The following is a 27858-nucleotide window of genomic DNA, read 5'->3' as shown; positions in this document are numbered from 1 at the left end:
TGGTTCCAACAGTGAAGGGGAGATTTGCCTCTCGAGCTGGCCAGAGAGTGACTATGAAATCCCTTACCCCACCTGGAAAGCAACCTGGGGACACTTTGGCCCCAACCTCTATGGAGAGGAAGTTATTTTTCCCACCCCCCAACCTCTAATGAGAGGAGTTTTTAAGGACAGGACTAGCAATCGCATCAGGTTTGTGGAAGAGGACACGGAGTGTGCGGGATGACGGGAACATTCCCTATCTAGTCTGGGAGATGGTACCAGCAATACCAGTTTTAATAAGCTCCCATTTCATCCTCTCTACCTCCAGTAGACACATCATCTCTTGCTTTTAGCAAGAAAGTCTAAGCCATGCCTGTGGGGCAATGACAGAGCTGCCATAAAGTGAAGGAAACTCCAGTTCATGGTGATGTTAAAACCCACTTGGGCTAGTGTCCAGTGTAGTCACAAAGGCTGGTGGGCCTGTAGCACCCTCAAACAGTCTTAACAGCACCGACAAAAGGAGCTGCGGCCCCCTCTGCCCTGCAGGTAGGTTTATGAACATTTCATGCGTTTAGTAGGAGGAAACTCAAATGAAGAGCAGTAACTTTAGTGCTTCCTCCCATGCCACGCGGTCACTCGCTCACCAAGGCAGTGGAGCTGATAATCAGGTCCCCTCCTGAGCCTCCAATCACCAGCTTGGAGTTATCATCTTTGGAGACGAGAATGGAAGGAGCCATGGCAGAGGGGGGTCTCTCTCCTAGAGAAGATGGAGAATGAGTTATTGGCCCATCTGGCCATAGGGAAAAAACAAACTTTGTTCATGGCAAATCTCTGTTTGGCTCCTCTCTGTTCCACACTGAACCTTGCCCGTTCCCCTCGGCAATTCAACTTTCCATCAGTTGTTCCAGAAATACAAGTCTTGGGGAAAGCAACCTGGGGGGGACACTTTGTTTTTATCTCCCTTGGCCAGAGGCAACTCCTTGGAAGCCCAACCTGCACTAGAGGAGGCCTGTAACTATGAAGATGCTCTCACAGCCCTGCTTAGTTCTGTAGTGTGCTGCAGCCTCAAACTTCTTTGGGGACTGCTGGAACTAGATACCAGTGATAGGCACAACCTGGGCACACCAGTATTCGCAGTAGGGCTATAGTCACTGTTCTGTCAACCTTTGGCATAGCTGAGCCATGGAAGAATTCCTTGGGGTGAAACTTATCTGCCAACATGGAAAACAATGTGCCAATAGCCCCACGCTTAGGATGACCAGCTGTCCTATTTTTAAAGGGACAGTCCCATTTTTTGGGACTTTTTCTTATATAGGTGCCTATTTCCCCTCCCCCCCATTCCCATTTTATCACAGTTGCTATCTGGTATCCCTACAGGCTCAAGCACTTCATAGAGACCTATAGGGTTGTACAGCTATAAATACATCTCCAGCACTATAATAAAACTATTTAAATTCTTGGTGGATGCGTGTGTCTTGTGGGGATTATTATTTTCCCACAATCTGAGAATTGTGAAGTCACTGGGAGCCGAGAGTCAGCACTGCAGCATTTATCCTTATATGGCTTGTAGTTACTTTTCTGAGTTCAGCTTCTCAGCATTTTGCCTTTGCTTTGTATGCCCTGCCCAGAAAATGACTGAAAGAGTTTTACAGACTTTACAGGTACTGCTCTAATTCAGAACAAACTCACATCTAGTTCTGGTCAGAAAGGGACCAGGGAGGAAAAGTAACCTCTGACCCTTGGTACGTCTTGCTGGAGATCATTTCCCAAGGTGCACTTCAGGCTCAGAGCTATGAGCTGGCTGCTCAAGCTCTGGGTGCACATCCAAAGGTTTGTGGATGCTCACGGCACGTTCTGGCCTTTTGTTTAGATAGGAGGCAACAGCTCTCACCACTAGTGATCTTGTTTCTTGGCTTCTTCTTGCAGAAGTCAGCGAGCTCGTTATTTAAAATGATGCCGGTGCTTGGAGAATATACCATTGAGCCAAACCTGAGTGGAGGGAAAGCACATGTGAGATGTGGTAGTCCAGGACTGTTATGCCAAAGATCACCGACAGACAGAACAGCAGAGAACCCTTTGGGAATTACCACTGGCCATGCTGCACCATGCCAACCTAGCACTGCCATATACAGGAGCCCATGGAAGACTCTGCTAAGCCCATATTCAGCGCAGAGGTGCCAGTGCCTTAAGGCTGGGGTACCTTTATATTTACTGTTGTGTGGCCACAGGCTGTGTGGGTTGCTGAGTCCACTATCTGTAAGAAGAGACAAGAGAGTTTTACCTTTTGTATGGCTAAGTTTTGAAATCAGAGTAAATACTACACCCTTGTGCTGGGCCACAGCCATCACTGAACGGGCGACCAGGGCCGCCCAGAGGATTCAGGGGGCCTGGGGCAAAGCAATTTCGGGGGGGGGCCCTTCCATAAAAAAAAGTTGCAATACTATAGAATACTATATTCTCGTGGGGGCCCCTGTGGGGCCTGGGGCAAATTGCCCCTCTTGCCCCCCCTCCCCCCGCCCCCGGGCAGCCCTGCAGGTGACAAAACTGAGACACTTCTACTTCCTAAGTCAGCTGAGTCCAGGTGCTTGTAAAAGAGTTGCTGGCTGCCACTTTCTAGGGCACCTCTCAGTAGGTGGCTCAGTAGCAAAAACTCCTGAGCAAGTTGTTTGTCCTGTCTGACTCCTGAGTAGGCGTGGCAGGGAGGTGGCTTGGGGCTCCATCTCTTGATAGCAGGGGGCAGTTTCACTGTTCCAGCTGGGAACAACCAAACTCAGATGACTGGTTGAGACAGCATAGGGAAGCTCAGAGTACGGCTGTCCTGTGGGTAGCTACAGCCCTGCCCCTGACTTGCCTATTTCTGGGAAACTGTAACACAGGCTGTTGTATTGTTCATAACCAGCCTGGGAGCCGGGTAACTGGCTGTGCCAGTTTGTTATACTGGACAGTAGGATTGTGTGTCAGTTTCAGTACAGACCCAGGCCATCTGGTTGCTATGAGTACAGCAACCCCTCCCTCCTTCCCCCCCCCCCCCCACCGAGTGGCAACCTGCGAAAGAGTGAAGGTGAGGGAGAGACAGGAGACCTGAGACTGAAGCCATTTCCAGAGAGTCACAAGATGGGAAGCGGCCGTGGTTCAGGTGGCACTACCCACGCTCCGATGCTCCAGGAGCCCCACAAACCTACTCAGCAGAGTCCCAGTCATACTCCCTTTGGGTGACCAAATCACCAGGCTCTGGTCACTTACGGCTGGTTGATAGTGCTGGTGACAGACACAGCACTGCCATCTTCAGCGAGGACGGAGACGTGGGAGGTGCCGTAGCCTATGTTGCTTGGCTGTGAGAGATTGTAAAAACTGCCTGGATGGTCACCTCTGTCATCTATACGCTTCCTGACAAGTTCAGCAAAGGAGTTGGACAACAGTTCCTGAATAATCACCTAGGAATAAGGCCAAGGGCAGTGAGATGACCCTTCCAGAGCACAGGGATGCTGCTGCAGACTGAGGAGGTGGTCACGGGGTTTAACTCAAGGTGATGGAATTCAGAGAATCTACATCACCACTCAAGCATCTGTTGCCCAACTGTTCCCCACAACCCACCTCCTCAAACAACACGAAGCAGAGCTATCAGTGCTTAATAACCAACTCCTGAACAAGAGAACACTCTGGCAAACAGCAATGGATGATGCCTGTAATCCAGATCCTCTTTCCTGCTTTAACTGATCAGGTGAGCAAAGCCATTGAAATGAAACAATCAACACACTGACATTGAGACTGTCTGAGAACACAGGGCCCAATTCTGCCACCCTCAGCCAAGCTGAGCAGTACTGTCCTCCACCAGTTGTCCCACTGATTTTACTTCTTCCCCATTGCAACAGAACTACACAGAGTAAATTCCTACTCAGCACGAGTAAGCATGAGAGAAGTAACATTTAACGTTGCAGTGCAGTGTTCTAATGAACCTTAAGGGGACTTGGCAGGTTGATTGGAAGGTTTATCATAGGGAGTGTAAAGCATATGAGTTTATGACAAAGAGGTTTCAAAACAGAAACAGCAGCCCTGCATCAAAACTATAGAGAAGGCAGAAGAGGAGGAAGGGGCCCCAAATTAACAGCTGTTCTCCATCACAGTGTTTCCTATCAACTATCCAATGGACAGTCAGGACAGGAAGCCCAAGTTTGCACATATTCAGCTTACAAGTAAGAGTTCCATTGAGATGGGGATGCACTGGACCAGTGAGCAGTGAAACTTTATGGGGTTGGGGTATTTGAATCTTATTAGCAAGGAAACATTGACTGGACTTTAAAATACATGGACAATTAATAGCAGATTGATTTCCATTTCTTCCCTTTCCCCACTACTTGTGCCACAGGGACAGTCTGAGATCTGCAATAGCATTTCTGACTGCCTCCTGGTGCTGTGCCGGCTCACCTGCTGTATGCCAGAGAACTGTGGGTCATCCAGTTTTGGCTTTTGCCCATTGCCAAACTTCAGTGCCTCTGCAATACGATGGTAGGTCTCACTCTTCCTATTGGCCGGCTCCAGCGACTCTGGCGTGAATTTAAACTCTTTGGTGCAGGGTAAACCAAAGGGATTAATGGAGTAAGGAAGACAGCCAGCTGCATTATATCATGAGTCCTAATCCTATCTACTCTTTCTGTCCCATCCCTATTCTTAATCCATTTCTTCCCATCTGAGAGACATGATCCCACAGACTGAGCATGGGCCGGGAGCCAGGAACACCAAAATTCTAATTCCAGCTCTGGAACCAATTCTCTTTGTGACCTTGGGAAAGTCATTTAATTTCTCTGCCTCTGTTCCCCTAGCTGTATAATGGGGATAATGATGCTTCCCTACCTCACAAGGATGGTTGGAGGATTAGTTGGTTCATATTTGTAACATGCTTTGAAGATAAGGGCCAAGTAGTATTATTACATTGCTGTTTCTGATCTCATCCTGCCCTTCCACCCACTGTCACTGCCAGTACCCTTCCTGTGCATGTTGATGGCACACGATACAGAAATCTGCCTTTCATTTCACAGATTACCTTTCAGTATGTTGAGGATGAAGAGAAGAACAGCACCCCCAGCTGGTGGTGGAGGGGAATACATTGTGTATCCACCCAGAGAAATATTCAGGGGTGTCATCACTTTTGCCTGGAAATTCTTGAGGTCACTCAGCATCAGACTGCCGTCTTCAAGAGAAAACAAGAGAAGCACGTGCCATTGGAGTGATAGCTTACTCTATGGGTACCTGCCATAGGCAGAGAGAGCCAGAGCCCCTGCAAGCCTGATGAATACTTATTACAACCGGCCACAGCATCCCCCCACCTATCTTTTGCCCTTCCTCTTTTGTGTGTCAAACCCAAGGACAGCAAAAAACTGATACAGCTGGTGAAACAACTGCACAGTGACCCTGGCTGAATGACAGAGCAGAGGCCGGGTTTCAGGCTCCACTCCTGGGGCTGAGCCAGGTCACATCTGCCCCCGTGGAAGGGGAAATGGCATAAGATACCCTATTGTTGGACCTCCACCCGCTGGCTACCCCACTGAACAATACTGCTGTCATTCCCCTAACAATGGACAAGGTGAACCCAGAGTGAAGAGCAGGAGGGGAGCTCTCAGACTAGGAACAAAAAAGGAAAATATTACCCAGTGACTGCATTTTCTGCACTCAGTGAGTCAACAAGACATTAATAAAGTGCAGCAATCAGTTGGGAGTCTACACCAAGTCAAACAGGAGACTCATCCTCTTATTCCTTATCTCACATCAGCAGCCAAATATGTGGGCAGGGTCAGTTTCCTCATGAGGTAAAATATCTGCAAGTTCTGCTCTTTCCTTCCTTTGATAAATGAACCCTCAGCTGTATTAAAGTCAAGGCTACAGCTTTCCTGAACATAGACCTATTTTCTTAGCTGAAAACCCTATTGTGTATAATCCCTAGGCATCAGGGCTCAAATCCCGGCATGGTGTAATTCCACAGAGTCCGCTGAGTAGCACCAGGAAATATCAGGCCTAGCATTTTCACCAGTACTTGTCATGATGCCAACTTTTTAAAAAGGTGACGAGTGACTTTGAGTGCCTCAATGTTTTGGGGCCACAAATGGAGTTCTTTGCACTTATCTTTATTGAATTTCATCCTGTTGATTTCAAATTAATTTTCCAGTTTGACAAAGTCCTTCTGAAATCTAATCCTGTCCTCCAAAGTACTTGCAACCCCTCAGTTTGATGTCATTGCCAAAAGGTATAAGCATACTCTCCACGCCATTATCCAAGTTATTAATAAAAATATTGAATAGTACTGGAGCCAAGACTGACCCCCTGTGAGTTCCCACTAGCTATGTGCCCACCCAGTTTGACAGTGAACCACTGATAACTTCGCTTTGAGTATGATCTTCCAACCGGTTGTGCACCCACCTTAGAGAAATTTCATCTATGAAGTATAACTGTTACCTACTTTCACGCTTTATGTCCTCCACCAATTTCTGTGCTATCTCGCCCTCATAAAATTCTCTGGCTCCCTTCTCTGCTACAGCCTTCAGTGTTTTCAGCAGGGTTGGCCAAAAGAAGATTGCATCAGGTTTTGGGACCACACCATGATCACAGAACAGCTGGCTGTTAAGAGAGACTGTCCATCAGTTCAGGTTCATCGCGTGTGTGTGATTATTTCTCTCCCTTAACAGAGTCCCCATTTGCCAGCCAAAGCTTGTTTCTTCTGTGTACTGTTTGTCCTTGTTCTCCAAAGCTCCACTCCATACCACCCGGGGACGGCCTGTCTTCACACAGTACTTCTCCCTTGGAAAGCATGTCTCCATATCAAGTCCCACACAAACAAGCCTCACTCTGGGCCTGAAGCTGCGGGCTTTACTCAAGTAATCCCAATGGGAATGCTCACATGAGTAAGACTGCAGGTTTCTGCCCTGTCAACGCCGTCAATGTCTTTCAACAGAGGCAGTCTTCACACATCCAGTCCCCCACCTTATTCTCAACGTGCATTTCCCATGGCAGCCAAGCTCCCCTCACCCCCCCCCCCCGCCCCACTGCCGCCTCCTCCCTTGAGTGCGCCGCATCCCTGCTTCTCTGCCTACCTCCCAGAGCTTCCTGCCCAGCTGCCACCAAACAGCTGTTTGGCAGCAATAGCACATTCGGGGAGGGAGGGAGAGGAGTGGGAACGTGGCGCACTCAGGGGAGGAAGCGGGGAAGAGGCAGGGCCAGGGCCAGGATTTGGGGAAGGAGTTGGAATGGGGGCAGGGGTGGGAAGAGATGGGGCAGGAGCAGAGCCTCCTGGAAGGGGTGGAGTGGGGCTGGGGGGGGGGATTGAGCACCCATGGGAAAGAGGGGAAGTTGGCGCCTATGCCACACACCCAGGTGAAATACAACTGCTCTTACCACAAGGACGACTTTTTCAAAAAGCCCTGTAACAGCGGGTGACTGAGAAATTTGCTCAGCACTGCTGGCCTGCTGATTCCACGTGTAAGAAGCTGGATGGTTGGTTCAAACAGCCATTTCCATGGCAACCGGCCATAGCGCCTGTGGGCTTCTTCATATCCACGAAGCTCCCCCGGGACTGCAATCCACTGGCTCCCTGCACAAGCAGTTACGATATTACTCATTGCAGTAACCTCTCCTCCCATATATTAATCATATAATTCATGGTCACATCCATCTGGAGGCTACCGCTAACAGCTATGACATGCAAAAAAGGGAAGCAGAATCTAGCACCAGGAATGTCCATTAGTTTCAAGGCGTGGTCCACTCCCCCCTTTCAATCCCACTGGCATTAGCACAGGCCATTCCCCCCCTCCACACTTCAATCCCACTGGTGTTAGCAGAGGCCAGTCCCCCCAACCCCCTTCAATCCCACTGGTGATAGCACAGGCCATTCCTCCCCTTTCAATCCCACTGGCGATCGCACAGGCCAGTCCCGCCCTCCCCCCCTTCAATCCCACGGTGATCGCACAGGCCACTGTCCCATATTCCATTAGAGATAGCACAGACCACCTCCTCCTGCCTGCCCGTTACTGATAACCCTCCTCCAGCTGCCTGTCTCATACGCGATAGCTCAGCACTTGCTTACATGGAAAAACAATGTCTAGCTAGCATCTGAGCAGCAGACACAAGTCAGGGAGCCAGCACTATGTGACCAACCAATTCATCCCAAAATGGCAACAATTACCCTCAGACTATCAGGGGCACAACCAGAGTTTTCCCAGAGCTCTCCCTCCCCTGCTCTGCACCCACTCCCAACTCTCTTCCCTGCACACTCTCCCTGCTCTCAGTCCCCCCAGCCCCCTCGTCTGCTGCCCCACACCCAGCTCTGACCTCTCCCTTCCTGCACTCAGCCCCAGAGACCTCCCTGCCCCACAACCAGCCCCATGGCTGTCAGGCTGAAGAACACCACCTCCACCAGGGGCCAGACATTTCTGGGAGCCCCAGACCACATCTTCCCCGTGCATCTCGCTTCCCCAGTAAGCTCCAAAAGCCTGGCTCCAATTCTCCCACCCGCCTTGGCACTGTGGGTTCCTGGCGCCCCTGCTCCATTTCTCCCTGGGGTTGACAGCAGGGCAGTCAAGCTAAAGTTCCAGCTCTGGTGAGGGGGGCCTGGGACCACTGCCCCCCCCCTTTGTGCCCCAGCAGACATTCACTATAGGGTACAACATGCCTAACGTCAACCAGTGAGTCAGTGGCAGAGCTGAGAATAGACACCCCCACAAACGCCAGTTTCCTGCCCTATGCCTTATCCAGCAGGCCAGTGTTTCTCAAACTGGGGAGCATATGGGGTCTTCTCCACATGCACCCCCTGTACAGGGGCCAGTCACAGTCACCGCCTGGATGCTGACCTGATCCCTGAAGGGATAGAGCAGGAGCTGTGATGATTAGTGGAAAGGGTGATGCAAATAACTAGACAGGGAAATAGAGACTGCACCCTCTTAAAGGAGCCGCTTAGATCTCCTGTTGGGACAGCTGAGCAATGTTCCTCTAAGAAACAATAATGGCTTTAACATTTCTGTTCCTCAGCTTCTCAGTCTGTAAAAGAGGGACACTAATACCTCCTTCCCTGGAGTGTCCTGAGGCTTAGTTCACTACTGCCTGTAATGTGTTCTGAGATCCTTGAATCTAGGGAAGGCAAAGCATGCGCGCAAAAGCACCAAGGGTAGAGCTCTTGCCCTCTTCCTAAACAAAAGTATCGGCAGCCCAAGTTGAAGCAGCTGCTTTTCTATTAGCTGTTAGTAGTAACAGCACTTGTATTCTCTTTAACAAGCAGGGTGGGGGTGAAACAGAAAAGGTAGTTTCCTGGTTACGGGTTTGTACTGGAACTCAGGAGACCTGGATTCAATTCCTGTCTCTGCCACAGATGCCCTGAAGGATCTTGGGCAAGACACTCAGGGCTTGATTGTTCAGAGGGGCTGAGCACACATTGACTTTAATTGTTCTCAGTGGGGGCTGCTGGGTGCAGAGCACTTGGAAAATGCAGTTTTACTTTGAAGATTACATATAAAAGGCACCTCCTTACTTAGCTGATCTTCACCTTGTGTGGTCAGTTGCCTCTACCAACTTTAGGGACAAAAATAATTTTTTTAAATGATGTTTACTACTGCAAAGTCAACACAGCTATGAGACAGAGTGCTGGACTCTAGTCCTCCTTGTGCATCACCACCATTCCTTGCTAAGTTCAGTCACAGTAAAATCTGTGCAAACCCACTGACAGCAAGGGAACTGAATGGATGTCACTGAAAGCAGAATCTGAGGACAAGGAGGTTTGCACCACCACAGGGGGCCTGATTTGGCCTGCAGAACTTTTGCTCCTGGTAACAATGCAGAAGAGGAAAAATCCTGTTTTCGGATCTCTGGCTGAGTTTGGTGGGAAATCAGTCAAAAAGACAATGTCTCTTTCCTTGCAAGCTTTGCACTTTGATACGGCGTCGCTGAGACACAAACATGCCCCCCGGCCATTTTTGCTGTCATTTTTGTGGAATTGCACATTAAGCCACAGGCAAAGACAAGAATAATGAAGTACAGAGCTGTCAGCTTTGACTGACAGATAATGAGTCTTGCTGTGGAGCCTGATCCTATAGGACTTTACAACAGCCTGCAGCCCTATAGTGATGTAAAAGTTAAACCAGTTAACTGATAACCTTGATGCTTATCGGTTTCTGGGGTCCCAGCTGCTGGCCCTGTGCCTGGGGCTCTACTGTTACCTGCGACTAGTGTCCCAGAGTCCCAGCTGCTGGGACTCCAGCCACAGGGCCAGCGGCCGGGATCCCGAGCATGAGCAGCAGAGCCCCAGGTGCGGGGCCAGTGGCCAGGATCCTGGGTGTGGGCAGCAGAGCCCCGTGTGCGGGGCTGGCATCCCAGGTGCAGGGCCAGCGGCCAGGATCCCGGGCGTGGGCAGCAGAGCCCTGGGTGCGGGGCCGGCATCCCGGGTGCAGGGCTAGCGGCCAGGATCCCGGGCGTGGGCAGCAGAGCCCTGGGTGCGGGGCCGGCATCCCGGGTGCAGGGCCAGCAGCCAGGATCCCGGCCGTGGGCAGCAGAGCCCTGGGTGTGGGGCCAGCATCCTGGGTGCAGGGCCAGCGGCCAGGATCCCGGGCGTGGGCAGCAGAGCCCCAGGTGCAGGGCCAGCAGTCAGGATCCTGGGCATGGGCAGCAGAGCCCCGGGTGCGGGGCCGGCATCCCGGATGCATGGCCAGCAGCTGGGATGCTGGATGCAGCCAGCAGCAGAGATCCCCGGATGTGGGCCTGGCAGTGGGGATCCCCAGGAGTCAGGCTGGCAGCAGAGCCCCTCATAAAACATGGGGAGGGCTGCAGAACCCCCACACCTCTAGTTCCCCGGTTAAACATTTAACTGTGTAACTGATAGAATTTTAATTGGTGACACGGTTATTGTTTTTACACATTCTTTACATTCCTTCAGCCCTATTGAAATACATGTGGCTATACCAAGGAGTAACTACTTTGTGTGGGCGTAAGAGTCAAATCTGCTGTGCTCTTTCACTAGCTGTATTAAAAACAATCCAACTCTGGGCCAACGCTGATATTAGGAAAAAGCTTAGAACTGCAGTACATGCAGGGTCTAGTCATGGGGACTGACACCAGACCAACCCCAGAAGGTTTCCTTGAGGTTCAGGTTACCTTCCTCTCCCTAGGACACTTTTTCCCTTCTCGTCTTTGCCCAGCGCAGTTCAGCTTAGTACTCAAGAGCAACAGCAGGAAATAATGAAGAAGAGTGACCCTCCAGAGACAACGGACTTCCCATAATGCAGTGAAGTAGCGAGGTCCTCTATCCTCTCCCCAAATGCCAGGCAGTGGCCCCACTCTCCCTGCTTACTGCATCAAGCTGTCTGATAGGAAAACAGTCCAGTTCCTGTCCTTACCTATTTGGAGAGAGAAATCATTACACTGATTTAACAAGTCTTGGTTGATATTTTCTGGAGCTGTTTCACGAGAGTTAATCACCACGACCTCTCCTGGAAAAAAGAAAGGAAAACATACAATAATCTCTTCCCAGTGTCTGGTAAGTTTCATTCATCACAGTTGGTGGAGCAGAAAGCAAAGGACTGGAGTTTATGCTTTTTTGTGGAAACTGGTGAGGGTTGGAGTCCCATTGGATCATGCACTGTGGAGTCCATGAAGTCCATCACCAAACCTGCCAAGCTCTCATGTTGTGTTTATGAACTCTGCAGCAGGAAGCTTTCCTGCTGCAGAGTTTACGTCTTCCTAACAATTTTAAGAACAGTACATCTCATACTGCTGGTACCTTTGGCTCTTTGTTGATCCGAAAGCAAGATCATGATCCAGGAAATACAGATGAGTTAATTCTGGCTCTATTGCTCTTAAAAACTGTTGTGGCCCTTTTATGGTACTTCAGCGGTGCAAAGAGCCATACTGTTGGCTTAACCAGTTAGCTAGGAATTCTCATCTCTACATCGCTCCTGCACTTGCTGCAGGGGGCATGGTTGCAAACTGCAGTGAAGTGGCTGTTCCTTGGTGGATTGGAACCAGCGTGGAACCTTCTCCATCAGACTCCATGGCACCTTTCCTCACAGGAGAGCACTCGACTTTGAGAAGGCTGCATTTCAAAATACACTGGACTATAAAAGAGGGTGGCAAAGAACCCCAACTTATCTTTCACCTCAAAAGACAAAGGAACCGAGTACCTTGGACTTTGTGGGAGATTCTGACCAAGGGGTCAGTCAGCTGTCTTGCTGGGAGGAAGCATCAGAAGCTCACTTTGAAACAAGAGTGTCGTTTGGTTAAATCTTAGTTCCTAGAAAGCGTTTTTCACTTTTATTTGCTTATAACTATTTCTGACTTTATCCCTTACACTTAAAATCCTCTCTTTTCATTAATAAACGTGTTTAGTTTCCATCTAAACCAACCTGGCGCCCTGTTTGAATTGACGTAATTGTGAACTCTAGTTAAAGCAACAGACTGCTGGGGCTCTGTCTCTTTAAAGGCGCAATGGATTGTATTACTTCCCTCAATGCACCAGGAGAGGGCTGGACATTTCAGGGCAGACAGTTCTGGGGAAATTCGGGAGTTGAGGTGGCTTGGCTAATAGTAATCAAGGCTGCTGGAGACCAGGGAGTGGCTGTGGTGTAACAAACAGGCTGCTGGAGTTGCTGAACCAGGGTGGCTTTTATCACACAGATACTCAATGCATGCTTGTATGCTGGCTGGGAGCACCCAGACAGGAAGCTACAGCAGCACAGCATTTTAAGGCACTCAGAGTTACAGGACAAATGGTAACACACTCTCGCACTGGTGTGGGTTGCACCCCAAAACATGACAATCATGCCCTCTCTTACTCTCCTCTGCAAACTGTTCATACAAGTCTCTGAAACCATCCAATACTCCATATTCATCTGCCGCTATTGGACAGACACTCCATTTTCCCAGTGGAAGCCAGAGCGCAACACAACCTTAGACATGCAGCACCATATTCACGCTTACAGACTGGCTATTGATAATCATTGTAGTGGAGGTAGGCTAAGAGATGGGGCATGTGTGCGGATTATATTATCCTGCAACCACAGACCACACTACAGTAATTCATATCTGCAAGAGAGAACGCTTAAGTGCCTTTCATGTGGCAACGAATGGGATTCTCTCACCAGTAAAGGGGGAAAAAAGTGAGGTGAAACAGTAGACTTTAGGAGGGTGTTGGCACCACAAATGAATGTTGCATTCTGGGATTGCAGCTGGAGTACTGTCGGTACCAGTATCAGTATGTGTGTGCCCACGCAGCCACTGCCAGTACACTGGCAGAGGGTTACGATGTTCTGAACAGGAGAATAATTATGTCAGCAAAAGTGGAGAGTTTGGTTGGTAGGAGACAACACACCAGGCTGTGCTGAGAAAAAGGAAAGTTTTGCCAGCACAGCTTTCTAATGTAAGTCAGTCCTGCGTTTTTCCAAACTTTGTTACTTAGCTGGTTTGTTTGCTTTAAACTACAGTGTTATTCTTACTACTAATTTCTATAGGCTACGTCAGCTGGGCTAAACTATTAATACACTGAAGCAGGAACACAACAAAACTTCGAGTTCTAAAAGCCAAACAAACAGACAAGGCTTACGTCAGGGCCTGAAAGTGGCTGGACGTGAGCATAGCTAGATTGCCAAAGGGAGGAAGCTGCAGAATTAGAAGGCCTGAGTCTCCCCAGTCTGTCTCTTTGTGGAGTCCCTAACAGCCACATAAAGTACTGTTCTGGCAGCCTTTTGCACCCACTTATGGTAAAGGACACAAGGTGCAAACTTGCCACGAAGCATTAGGTCCAAGGTCTCAGCAGACGTGGAGAGTCACATCCATCCCTCAGCGCAGTCACAACAGGCCCAGAGTATTTACTCTTAGATTCTCATAGCAAATGCTTCCCTTCTGATCTCACCTGCTTTGGCTGAGCATAAGGTGAGCATCAGCCCTTCAGTTAACAGGGATTCAGGCCATTCCGGGTTTGCTCTAATGCCTGCCTAGCGTTCAGACATGGTTGGGTTTTTCACCTTAACATTCCCTCACCTGCACGAGATTTCTTTTTGAATTACTGCGATATCCTACTCACGCTTAGAATGCTTTGCCTGAGCTTTCAGGACATTGGCTTCTGCAAAGCTACTGAATGAATATGCTGGTGAATAGACTCTAAAGGAGGAGTATGCAAATGCTATGGGAGAATTACCTGAGAAGGGACAGGCCCTTACCATACCTGTGGTTGCATTATAGATGGTAAAGATGACGCCTCCTCCCAGGCCCATACTCTGAGGGTTCAAAACCGAAGTGCAGACCAGAGCAGCAATAGCAGCATCCACAGCTGAACCTTTACGTCGTAGGATGTCCCTGTATGAGAAAGGAAGAGAAAATATTGTGAAAGACCAGGCAGCACAGAACTGAGCAGGCTCATGGAAGAGCCTTCCTGCTTGTAATGCAAATGATATACAGGGGGCAAGTTGGGAGAAGTCAATAGTTTTTTTTTTTTTTTTTTTTTTTTTTTTGACATTTATTTTAGAAAAATGTGCACAGTACAGTCACATTAATTTTGTCAGGTTACATGACATGAAAAAAAAAATAAAATAAAAAATAAAATATAAAACTTTTATAAAGCAAGAGAGGGACAGAACTCCCCAGCTACAGCTACTGCTTTGGTTTAGTGGGGTTTCTGTGTTGCTTCTCTCTTCTTTTTCTTTTTTTTTGAGAGTAGGACATCAGCATCATCCACTCTCTTTTTTTTTTTTTTTTTATTTAAATGGACTGAAGCAGCTGGGGTGATGTCACGGAGTCACCGGGTCATGCTCTGGAACTTCTCCCCACAAAGCCAGTCAGGACTCTGGGGGAGCCTCCTCTCTCTGAGCATACTCTCTCCAGGGCAAGAAGCTTACACAGCTTTCACCTTCCTGGGTCTGACCTTGGAGCATTCAGCATCCCCTTCTCACACCGTGCGCTTCCCGCAGCAAGTCTGCACAGGCGGGGCTCCTGGGGAAGTCAGAGGGCCCTGCACCCAAACTCCGCAGTCAGGGGCGGCTCTAGGTATTTTGCCGCCCCAAGCACAGCAGGCAGGCTGCCTTTGGCGGCTTGCCTGCGGGAGGTCCCCAGTCCCGCGGATTCGGTGGCACGCCTGTGGGAGGTCCGCCGAAGCTGCGGGACCAGCAGACCCTCCGCAGGCACGCTGCCGAAGGCAACCTGCCTGCTGCCCTCGCGGCGACCGGCAGAGCACCCGCCGTGGCTTGCCACCCCAGGCATGCGCTTGGCGTGCTGGTACCTGGAGCCGCCCCTGTCCGCAGTCAGACGTGACTCTCAGCCAGCCAGTAAAACAGAAGGTTTATTAGATGACAGGAACACAGACTATGACAGAGTTCGTAGGTACAGAAACAGGACCCCTAAGTCAGGTACATCTTGGGGCAGGGAGGCCAGGGCCCCATCTGTGCCTCCTTCCATTTCCCAGCTAGCTGCAAACTGAAACTCTCCAGCCCCTCCTCTGGCCTTTGTCTCTTTCCTGGGCCAGGAGGTCATCTGATCTCTTTGTTCTCCAACACCTTCAGTTGGCACCTTTGCAGGGGAGGGGCCCAGGCCATCAGTTGCCAGGAGACAGGGTGTCGGCCATTCTCTGTGCAGACGGCATCACACTGGCCCTCTAAGGCTCTGCCACAATCACACCCCCTTATCCCACCACCTAGATACTTAAGAAATGCATAGGGGAAACTGAGGCACCCAACAGTATTCAGAGAAAACATTAAGAACATTCTCACTTCGTCACAGGTGATTTCACAAAATGGGAGGAAATGAGTTACAGTAAGTGGGAAAGGAAACTGGAGAAACCCCCTGGAAAAAGAGGTAGCAATTCTGTGTGAGGATCTAAAATCTGTACAAGGAAATGACACAGCTGGACCATGAAGACTTATTTAGGCTGAGCTGAAGGATGAAGGATGAAAATAGCGAACAATCATCGGAAATTGCTACAGCTTTTTAAGCCACAGCAACCAGGCCGATCAGGAAATGATCATACAAAGAGGAGGAAAGCTATTGAAAACCAGAAGCCCCCCACAAGAGCACAGCACACTCTATAAGCAGAGCTGAAGTCTTCACAAATATCTTAAGTAATGTAAGTGATTTGCGGCTAGTTCAACCGCACTACGTTTCCAGCTACTACGACAATTAGACAAAGCACCATTTGATTATTAAATATATTGTGGGGGGAAGGGAGCAGTATGAGTTACAGGTGGATGAGAAACAAGCCCCTGGATCTGAACACCAACTCTGTGGCAATTCAGGGCCTGATTCTTCGCTCACTAACAGCAGTGTAACCCCATTGGTGTAAGTGAAGCTACGCCAGACTTACACCAGAGTGAACGAGCTCAGGGCACTGGATCCCAATCTAGGCTTCATTTCAAGCTCCTTCAAGTATGCACTCCTCACTATGGAGTGGTGACCAGCGCCTCCAAAGTAATGGCTGGATCCACAGATCTGTTCCAAATTGCACTGAGCTTGGAGGAAGCTCAAATCCGCACTCACTGCAGGCCAGGCATGTCCATGTCTCTATTGATAACATATTCTGGGGCCCTCTGACCATCTTCCCAACACTAATGAATTTAGCCTCACAACACTCCTGGCACAAAGTATTCTTCCCATTATACAGATAGGGGAACTGAGACACAGAGAGGGATTCTAGGACCTGCCCAAGATCATACAGAGTTTGTAGCAGAGACAGGAACAAAACCTAGATCTCCAGTCCAGTGCCCTACCTACAAAGCCACCCCTCTTGTAGCAGGAGTTTAACCCCTTATACAATGAATGATGTTGAATGATTATGAAAGTACCTTGCTCCCCTCAGATGAAAGGAGCTTTAGGAGTGTAGCTCAGTGGGCCAGCTTACCTCTACTACAGGACTGGGCAAACTTTTTGGCCTGAGGGCCTCCTCAAACAGCCAGGCGTGGCTCAGCCCCTGCCCTCTATCCCCCCGTTCTGATGGCCCCACCCTGGGACTCCTACCCCATTCAACCCCCAAATTCCCTGATGGCCCCCCATGGGACCCCTGCCCCATCCACCCCCCCCCCCGCTCCCTATCCTCTGACTACCCCTGGAACCCCCACCCCTGACTCACCCCGCCACCCCATCCAACCCCTGCTCTCATTCCTGACTGCCCCCCCCAGGATCGCTGCCCCATCCAACTATCCCTTCTCCCTGACTGCCCCCGGAACCCCTGCCCCTGACTGCCCCCCGCTGCCCCATCCAACCCCCCACTCCTTCCTGACTGCCCCCCAGGACGCCTGCACCCATTCAACCCCCCTGTTCCCCAATCCCTATCCACACCCCCACCCCCTGACCACCACCCCGAACGCTCCTGCCCTCCATCCAAACCCCCCACTCCCTGCCCTCTTACCATGCTGCCTGGAGCACCGGTGGCTGGTGGTGCTACAGCGCCGCCACCCGGCTGGAGCCAGCCACGCCACCACACAGCACAAAGCACCAGATCAGGCTGCGGCTCTGCAGCTGAGCTGCCCAGCTGCCCAGAGCATTGCGCCGGTGGTGCAACATGCTGAGGCTGTGGGGGAGGGGGAACAGCAGTGGAGGGGCCGGGGGCTAGCCTCCCGAGCCAGGAGCTCAGGGGCCAGGCAGAAGGGGCCCATGGGCTGGATATGGCCCGTGGGCCATAGTTTGCCCACCTCTGCTCTATTATATTCATTGCTTTGCATTATATTCTGCTTTATTATATTCAGTGGTAATGCAAGGAACCTACAGGCTTGTATCTTGTAAGACACTGGCTTCAGAAGTTAGCATGAGGCTTGAAGCCTACGAACTTTGGCACAGATAAACTTAGGTAACCCCTACCTTTTGGGGAACTGGAAGTAGATTGTAGGGGGGAATTTTGTCACTAATGACATCAGCCAACCACAGAACATGAACTGACATCGGCTTCTGGAAGGTTTTGGACGGAATATCTGACCGGAAGAGTGCCCTGGCAACAAATTGACATATATGATAATGGGGTGAAATCATAAATACACTAATCTATAGAAGAAGGACACCTTAACATTGGTAAGGGGAGGAAATACAAATAAGGAAGAGGTGAGAAACCCCTATTGAATATGCATTAGACACGGGTAATGTCAGCATAACATATTATAAAAGTGGCATCCCAGCCTGGGGGCAGTAGGGAGAGAGATGTAGCCCTTGGGAGGGGCCACTGGTGAAGATGAAGAAGGTGACGGTGATGAGGAAGATAATGGCTCACATTTCAGGCTGTTCTGCAAGGGATGGTGAGAGCATGGATGTTCAGATGTACTTTCTGTATTATCTCTATCTACCTTACTGAATCAGTGTGTGTGTAACTTTGCTAAATGTATTAATAAATTATTTATTTGTAAATATAAAAGAGTTCCTGTAGTGTGAGTGTTGCACCTGTGCACATCTGGGTTCCCAACTATATAATTTTAATAATACTGGGCCTCATCTTGAGACAAGAACCTGTCAACCCTCAAAGTGATACAGTAACTGGGAATTTTTATTCATAATCTATAGATCAGGCTACAGGAGTGAAGCATTATTAAGATGACGTCTTTGCATGGAGGCTAAGCAACAGGAACTTACTACTGCACCCTCCCACAACTCCAGGTTAACCTCGATTGACTCTCCTAGTGGCAGATTCAACCACCCCAATTTTCAGAGCTGCCAATCCTAAATGTTCAAAAGGCATGAATCAGGCCCCCCAAAATCATAAGATATTATTGAAAACCCTCACGATTTTTAAGCCTAATACATATGAATGTCATTTATTTCCTTTCTGGTTTTAGTGTCTTTCGGGTGCACTTAGGTTCTGTTTTCAAGCTTTTCTCTGCAACTGGGAGGGCTAGAAACTTCTTTTTTCAAACGAAAGCTGAGATTCTCACCTAATCACATGCCTCCAGACAGTGGCGGCTCCAGGCACCAGCGCTCCAAGCACGTGCCTGGGGTGGCAAGCCGCAGGGGGCAGCCTGCCGGTCGCTGTAAGGGTGGCAGGCAGGCTGCCTTCGGCGGCAAGCCTGCGGGAGGTCCGCCAGTCCCGCGGATTCGGTGGCAATTCAGTGGCGGGTACGCCGAAGCTGCGGGACCGGGGGACCTCCTGCAGGCGCACCACCGAAGCCTGCCTGACTGCCCTGCTTGGCGCAGTAAAAAAGCTAGAGCCGCCCCTGCCTCCATAAGCTGCGGCTTTAAGAAAAACACCTCATACCATGACAGTCGGCAACAGTGAGGTTTGTTTTCAACCACTCCTCTGCTGGCCAGACAAGGATGCCAAGTAAAGAAGTTGTTAGCTCCACTGCCTGCCCAAGACCAAAGCACGTCATCTCCACAACACACTTCAGACAGTGTCTGCTGGCTCAGTAATCTGAAGTTGTTCGAGTAGATGCAGACCTGAATTCCGCACTGGTGTGCGCACACCCAGCGTGCCAGTGCCAGAGACTTGTGCCTAGCAGTGCCCATGGAGGGGCAGCCCTTGCACCTCAGGGCTGTGGCCCCTCCCCTGGCTATATGAGGTGGTGTTGCCCTGACCCTCCTCGGTCCTTTCTCACCGACCGTGGCTGGAGTTGAAGATCTGTCTGTGATTGTAGTCCTACAACCTTGCATTTACTCTAAGCCTAGTTTACTGTACATAGGTAATTAGTTAGTAGTTAGATAGCATTAGTAGATAGTGTTCCCCCCTTGATGCCCTCATCAGGCTTTAAACACTGTCCTTCGTGTGGAGAGGCGATCCCCAACAGCGACCCCCCCTACCCCCACGGTGCATGTTTTGTCTCAGTGAGGCCCATCTTAAGAGTGCTGTTTGATCTGTAAATCATTTAAAAAGCAGACTCAGGGGGCACAGGACCTTTGCCTCAAGCAACACCTGCTTCAGCAGCCTGATCCGGTACTAAGGTCGCCCTCAGGCCAAAGATTGCCCTCAGGCTTGAAAAGCGCCAGTCTCTCATTCTGGGACAGGCACCTCGCCGGAGAGACAGAGGAGTTGTTCTCCATCATCCATGTCAAGGAAGAGGTCTCATAAGACCAATCAGGAGCTTTCCAGGTTGCAGGGCAACTCCTCTGCTTCCCCCGGGAAAAGCGCGGACTGGCACGGGGCTGGTTCTGGAACATGGGATGGCACGGGTACCTCTGACCCTTCCCCAGTACTGAGTGGGAAGGGCAGAAACCCCATGCCGTTGACTCTGGTTCCAGCCTCCGGGCATCCATTGAGTCTGGTACTGACGAGGGAGATGCCGGTACCAGTATCGTTGACATCTCAGGCAGCCGCAGACCTTCTCTGCCTTTCAGTCCCGAACTGACCATTGGTCCAGGACCCTCCCACTTATGGCCCCTCTGATGGAGCGAGCCACTGAGCCTACGTGTCTGTTGGCACCACATCCAGATCCTCCCCTTGCCATGGTGGGGATGGAACTGGCACCAGAATCAGTGCAGAGGATCACGGCACTGGGACCTTTCTCGGCCCCACCCCATTTGACTCCGCAAGTGCTCCCATATCAGCTCTCACCACCTTCAACATTGACACATTCAGGCACTCTGTTACCAATGTTTGTGCTGAGACCAACACTGTCTGTGGCATCAGCACAGAATCATAGAATCGTAGGACTGGGAGGATCATCTAGTCCAGTCCCCTGCACTCAAGGCAGGACTAAGTATTATCTAGACCATCTCTGACAGGTGTTTGTCCAACCTGCTCTTAAAAATCTCCAATGACAGAGATTCCACAACCTCCCTGGACAATTTATTCCAGTGCTTAACCACGCTGACAATTGGGAAGTTTTTTCTAGTGTCAACCTAAACCTCCCTTGCTGCAATTTAAGCCCATTGCTTCTTGCCCTATCCTCAGATGTTAAGGAGACCAATTTTTCTCCCTCCTCCTTGTAACAACCTTTTATATACTTGAAATTTATGGTTCACCTTCCTCCACCAGTCCTGGATTCCTTGTGCTGGTGGGAGTCTCTACACAATGTAGTGCCAAGGAGTCCCCTTCGCTCAGCCCTCTCTGACCAAGTCGGTGGTTATCAACACTTCCCTTCCGGGTTGTGGGGAGCGCAGCTGAACTTGTTGAGGGTGCAGGACCTGTGGTCGGTACAGAAAACCTCCCTCCATATCAACGTGTTGGAACTTCAGGCCATCCACAATGTATGCCATGCCTTCTGGGACTGCATCAGACACTCAGTGGTTCACATACTCAGGGAAAATACCACTGCAGTGTACTATGTGAACAAGCAAGTTGCAGGTCACTCTGTCTGGAGGCGATCAACCTGTGGCAGTTTTGCATTGAGGAAGACATCACTCCAGTAGCAATCCATTTACCAGGGGTGCAAATCGTCTTGCAGATATTTCGGCAGGGTTGTCTTCATAACATTGGGCATCTCCACGATCAACTTGTGTGTGACGAGGGAAAACTGAAAGTGCCACCTCTTCTGCTCCTGGGAGGGCAGGCTCCATCTCGGATGCCTTTCACTGCAGTTAGCAGTCAGCTCTTCTGTATGCCTTTCCCCCTATTCCAATCATTCCATAGTTCATCAATGCGGATCGGAACAAGCTCATCTCATTGCACTAGTGTGGCTGAGATAGTGCTGCTTCTCAGCTCGCCTTGCTCTGTCGGTTCAGCCACCCATACCAATTCCTCTCCATCCTGATCTGCTCATTCAGGATTACGGCCCCACCCTCCATCCTGCAATCAGCTCCTTGAAACTTACGGTGCAGCTGCTACATGTCTGAATGAAGAGGAGGAGCAGTGCTTGGCGGCTATCCAACATGTCCTACTCAGCAGCAGGAAGTCTTCCACTAGGACAGCCTACTTAGTGAGCTGGAATAGATTCTCGGTGTGGTCCTTGACCCATGTGACCCAAATGACAGGGGCTTCCATTAGGACATCTTAGAGTACCCGCTACATCTTCAGAAATTGGGCCTTGTGCTCAGTTCCCCAAGGGTATATTTGGCAGCGATATCTGCATTCCACCCCCCCAATTTAAGGGAAGTCGTTTTTTCCAGTGCCATAGTAATGAGATTTCTGAAGGGGCTTCTCCCCTTACATCATCTGGTCCAAGAACCAGTTCCCCCATGGGACCTAAACATGGTCCTGGCAGCTCTGATGGGCCCTCCATTTGAGCCCCTTGTGGCCTGCCCACTGCCTCCCGTCTCAGAAAACCACATACCTGATGGCCATCACGTCAGCAAGGGCACGTGTGAGTTGCAGGCCCTAATGGCTGAGCTGCTTTACTTTGTCCTTGGGGAGCTGAATGTAACGCTGCAATCACAGTGGACTGCTGGAACAATTTTTATAGTGGGGGTGCTGAGAGTCACTGAATCAAACTTTGTAAACCCTGTATAGAATGAAAACCACTTCAAGCCAGGGGGTGCTCCAGCACCCCCAGCACCCCTAGTTCCCGCACGTATGAATCACACCCAACGTTTTTATCCAAGGTGGTCTCTCAGTTTCATCTGAATCACGTGGTGTATTTACCTGTTTTTCCCAAAGCTGCACTCTTACCCAGGAGAACAGCGCCTCCATAATCTGGATGTCAGGCGATGTCTAGTCTTTTATCTAGACAGGACTAAACCGCTTTGTGCTACACCTCACCTGTTTGTGTCATATGCAGACCGCATGAAGGGGCAAGAGGTCTCGGCACAGACCATCTCTAGATGGGTAACATCCTGTATCAAGGCTGTGTATGAGATAGCTTCAGCTATGCCTCCTCAGTAGATACCGCTCACTCCACAAGAGTGCAAGTGATATTGATGGCATTCCTCAGTGATGTTTCCATACAGGACATTTGCAGGGCTGCCATGTAGTCATCTATACATACGTTTACAAACCATTATACTATCACTGCATCTTTAAGAGTGGACACAGCCTCGGAAGGGCAGCCCTGTGATCTCAATTGCATAGAATCCAAGCCCTGCCTCTAGACTGGTGTACTGCTTGTGAGTCACCTAAGGGGAATACGTGTCTGCATCTATTCCAAGAAGAAACGGTTACTTACAGTAAATGTGGTTGTTGTCTTCCACGCAGATTGCTAGGCTGGGGAAAAGTCTCCAGCTCCAGCGCACTGGGTGCACGCACACCCAAGCGGGATACTTGTCTGCATCACATCTCAAAGAACCACAGTTACAGCAAGCAACCATTTATTTTCTCATTAAAGTGGGTCCGCCCCCCACCCCCACCAGCCTTAGAACCAAGCAGCATGCAGCTAAGCATTAGCAACAGGATATGCTCAATATTCCCTGGATGCTACTCTCTGGGAAGAGTAAAGCCTAATCTCCACTAGAAATGGTTTCCCAGTATAGTTATATTGGTAAACACTCTAGGGCAGGGATTCTCAAACTGGGGGTTGGGACGCCTCAGGGGGTCACGAGGCTATTACATGGGGGGTCACGAGCTGTCAGCCTTCACCCCAAACCCCACATTGCCTCCTGCATTTATAATGGTGTTAAATACATTAAAAGGTGTTTTGAATTGATAAGGGGGGGGGTCGCACTCAGAGGCTTGCTATGTGAAAGGGGTCACCCGTACAAAAGTTTGAGAACCCCTGCTCTAGTGCAGATGCAGTTTACACTGGCAAAAAGTGCTTCTGATGATAGACCTTAGTTCCCTGAGTGAAATAAGCTATCCCAGCAAAAGCACTTTTATGCTGCACCTACACTAGGGCTTTTACCAGTATAGGAATGTCACCCGCAAAAAAAGTCACCCCCTCAATCAATCTTACTCTACTAGAAAAAGTTTCTACTGTAGACCTGGCCTAAGAGAAAAGGGAATCGCACTTAATTTTACCCCACTGATCACGAGCCACCTCTGCCTGTGGGGTCTTGTTTCGCAAGGCCCTCTCAGAAACACGAGTATAAAAAAACCTTCATGCGTTTGGATCTGCAAGAATGTTTTTTGTGTAAACAGGTGGCCCTTACAGTTGGGAATTTTCCATTAACATGATCTTGACTGATGTACTTAAGTCATGCTAAATTACTCTGATAGCTGATCCCTATGCAGCCGAAGCTAGGAGTGAAATATCGGATTAGGACACTAGCTGGGGCATGCCGGCACAAGCAGCTCTGTGAAGGTATCAGGCTGTAAAACTGGGTCTGTATGTGTATCACTATTTATATTTTGTTATTTGCTCAGAACCATCCAGGATTAGCCACTACTAGAGACAGAATACTGAACTACATAGGCCATTGATCTGCTCCACTGGGGTTATTCCTGTGCTCCCACAGAAATCACTGGAATCTCTGTTTCGGAGACCAGGTTTCCAGCCTGGCTTTATCTCTCAAGTGGAACAAATCTGCCACTCTCCACTTGTTCCCTGAAGGGAGCTTCCATGTGAAGAAGCAGCAGTTAATGCAGAGCCCTGGGTTGGTTAAAGATGTGCTGAAAGATCTGCCTCTCTTCTCTTCTTCCACTCATTATAAGAAGTTCCCTTCACTATTGGACAGATGTGGAGTTTTCCCCCTAGCATAAGAGGTTTTAAGGGAGGAGGGACAGGATTTTAAATATAAAAAGCCTGTGACCATCATATGAGCTGCTGACCTTTCTGTAAAGGAGACCAGAGATTCCAGCACTTGAGTTTACAGCTATATTTATAATTTATGTATCAGAGGGGTAGCCGTGTTAGTCTGGATCTGTAAAAGCAGCAAAGAGTGGATCATGTCATGCATCCGACCAAGTGGATATTCATCCATGAAAGCTCATGCTCCAAAACTTCTGTTAGTCTATAAGGTGCCACAGGACTCTTTGCTGCTTTTATAATTTATGACAATGTTTGCAATTCCTATAAACCACATTCACCATTGTCCTATGCCCCCTTGGCCATTATCCTTTTTTTAGAGCAACACAGATAAATCACTCAAACCCTCCTGAATATTTAACATTATGTGAGAAATACCACAACCTAAAGAACCCCTAGGCACTCTTCATTCACACACTATACTGGTTGCTTATCTTTGCCAGAAGATGAGCAGTTCTTGCATAATCCCAGGAGATACACTGAGTGTTTACCGTTCATGGACAATTCTTTCCTCCCGATCCAAACACACATGGGAATTCAGAGCCAGTGCCCTCTGCATTTTAAACACATTAGTTCAGTGTACTCCTGTGACACATGGCCAGAAAGGGTTAAGCAGCTGCAGGCTGAATGACCCAGATTCAATCTTTGCAGACCTTAGAAAACTATGTAAATGGTAGTTAGGGCCATTTCATGTTAGATGGGCTAGAATTTACTCAATCGGGGATTGTGGATTGAGACACAGTCCTTCCCCAAAATCCTAGGGGATTCCAAGAGCCCCAAATCCATGGAGTTCTTACACCCAGGAGAAACAAACCATTCTCCCTGCTTCCTCCCCCCTCCCTTTTCCTAGGAGAGATACCGGGATCTAACTACAGAGGGATACCCCCCCCCCCTTCTCTTTCCCTGAGAATCCACCCAAGGGAAGACCAAACAAGTCCTTAATAGAAAAGAATTTATTAAAGACTAAAAAGAAAATACAGAATCTCTATGAGCCCAAGCTGGACACTCATAGGGTATAACCTTATCAATCTCTGGAGAGAATCCCCCCTCCCCCTTTCTCAGTAAAACAAAATATCAGCAAACAGGAATAAAGCATTTGCTTTAGCAAACACCCAATTGCAAATATAGAAATCAAATCATAAGACTAATTAATACTCACTATTAATTAGTAGAAACTACTCCAGGAGAACTTGGAGACATGACTGTCTCTCTTAGATTCAAAAAGAGTTCTAACAAAGAACACAGACAAAGGCTTCCCTCCACAGAGATTTGAAATTATCTCATCTCTGATTGGTCCTTTGGTCAGGTGGTCACCAGGTACTGCATGTTAACCCTTTACAGGTAAAACAGACTTTAACCCTTAACTATCTGTTTATGACACGCCCCCCAAATCGCCAACAGTGGGAACTACTGGTGGTGATTTCCTCCTAGAACTGTAAAATAAACAGATAAACAAAACACATGCACTATTACATATACTACTAAGTATGTAAACAACAAAATATTTGACATTGAAGAACACTTTGCATGCATTTGACCGGACATACTTGGCAACGTCCTTGCCCATTCCCTCCCAGTGGAAGGAATGTTTTTAACCTGTTTTTGCTTTGTTGACCCCAGAATGCCCACTGGGATGTCAGGGCCCAAGCTTAAGAGCTTGTCCCAGTACTTATTTGGAACTACCAACTGTCTTTGAGGATGCTGGCCTTCCTGGTGTCCACCAGAAAGAATGTCCTTATATAAAAGTCCTTGTTTTACAACAACCTGGAATTGGGTAGAAGAGCTGAGAGGCGGTCGGTTGCTGCGTGCCGCCACCCAAGCTGTCTTAAGGCTGTCATCGGCTTCCTGCTCAGTCTGGAACTGTTTCCTTGAGGCGGGAGACACCAGTTCCTCTGGGAGCGATGTAGGTGATGAGGTTGTTTCCATTGACTGTGGACCGCTCTCCGCTGGTGCACAAGGTGGTATTTCAGGCTCTGGCTGAGCCTCTTGGGTAGAGTTGTCTGCTGCTTCTGCCAGTTTAGGCCCGTTGGCGCCCCCTGGCGGTGGAGTTGCAAGCGCTGGCGTCCGTGCTGGCGCTGGTTCTGCCGCTGGTTGCTTTTCCAGTTCCGGTCCTGGGACTGGATGTACTATGGCTGCTGTAGTTGTTGGCATGAGATCCGGTTCCACCACCTCTGTCTGGGTCTCTGGTAACACAGACAGGGTCCTGGTGGATGGCTCAGGAACAGGGATGGGAGTGCCTGCTTGTTTGGCCTGGCCGCGGGTGACCACTCCCCCCCTCTTGGCCAGCTGCACATGGTTGGCCAAGTCTTCCCCCAGTAGTCTGTTATAGACAGCAAAAGTCCACTTTCCTGACCAGTCCTTGTACTGGTCTTCAGGGATGCTGTACCCATGGCAGGTCCTTTTAAAATTTTTTCAAGAAGGCCTCAGTGTTCTCACCTGCCATGTAGGTGGGAAATTTCTTGGGATGGGGAACAGTGCCTTCTGGTGTTGGCCACACCCCTCTGCAGTCAGTGAATTTTGTGTGTGGCTTGCTGGTGTTGCTATTTGGTGCTGGTCAAACCCCTCTGCAGTCAGGGAATTGGGTTGCTTGCTTCCCAATTCCTACCCTGTCTATTCGCGATTGAATAGAAAGAAACAAAAGCTTTTGATTTGCAAATGGTGTTTGCTTGTTGCTGGCTTACAAGAAACTAGAAAATCTGGTTTGGTAACTTGCCTTTAGCAATTTCTAATGCTCTCCCAGTAGGGGTCCTTCCTAACAAAAGCCTTGTTAGAAAAACCTTACAAGAAAAAAGGGGGGAAAAAAGAGAAAAGAAGAAGAAAAAAAAAAGTCTTTTCCTAAGAAAGTCTGTTAGAACCTTACTTCCCTCAGCTAAACCCAGCTGAAAATCTGTTTCCAAAAAAAAAAAATCTCCCCCTCCTGGCTTCCAAGAAGGTGGAAAAACCTGTTTTGCCACTGTCTTTTGCAAATTGCTAAGTACCCTCTCCGTATGGGGTCTCCTATAACAAAGCCTGGTTAGAAAAACTAATTCCCTCCAGCCAAACTGCTGAAACTGCTTCTAACCCTGAAAACTGCTTTTTCCTCAAGCTGCCTGTCCAAGCAACCCAAAAGAAAAACTGCTTCCAACAAAGCCTGCTGGAAACTCAATTCCCTCCAGCCAACCTGGCTGAAGATTTCTTCTAACAATACCAGTTAGAAACTGAATACTTGTAAACTCCCTCTTCCTCTCTCAGGTTGCTTTCCTGCTCTAGAAGAAGAGAATAGCCCCCTTCAGCGTAGCCCAGCTGAAAAAAACTCCTTGTAACAATGGGTTCGAAACTCCGCTGCCACCATGTCCTGGGATCTCACCCCCACTTTGAGCTTGTGGGTTCAAAGATGGGGACCCGCATGTATTCTGCCACCATG

The 27858-nt window shown here is 49.3% G+C and overlaps 1 protein-coding gene across 2 annotated transcripts in view; it reads right to left on the bottom strand.

The window, feature by feature from the left end:
* The window catches only part of GGT5 (gamma-glutamyltransferase 5), a 99137-nt gene that overhangs the window by 1875 nt on the left and 69404 nt on the right, over nt 1–27858 (bottom strand). For both annotated transcript variants that reach the window (XM_039504956.1, XM_039504955.1), the window contains 9 exons: nt 14168–14298; nt 11346–11438; nt 7363–7558; nt 6431–6588; nt 5021–5167; nt 4405–4541; nt 3223–3413; nt 1871–1968; nt 624–736 (listed from right to left, as the gene is read on the bottom strand). In XM_039504956.1, coding sequence (XP_039360890.1) covers nt 624–736; nt 1871–1968; nt 3223–3413; nt 4405–4541; nt 5021–5167; nt 6431–6588; nt 7363–7558; nt 11346–11438; nt 14168–14216 — 1182 coding nt within the window. In that variant the 5' untranslated portion in view covers nt 14217–14298. The remainder of the gene's footprint in view (nt 1–623; nt 737–1870; nt 1969–3222; nt 3414–4404; nt 4542–5020; nt 5168–6430; nt 6589–7362; nt 7559–11345; nt 11439–14167; nt 14299–27858) is intronic.

Source organism: Mauremys reevesii, linkage group 18 (genome assembly GCF_016161935.1).
Source record: "Mauremys reevesii isolate NIE-2019 linkage group 18, ASM1616193v1, whole genome shotgun sequence".
NCBI lineage: Eukaryota > Metazoa > Chordata > Testudines > Geoemydidae > Mauremys > Mauremys reevesii.
The sequence above is the reverse complement of the archived record's forward strand: the minus strand, read 5'-3'. Positions and strand labels throughout refer to the sequence as shown.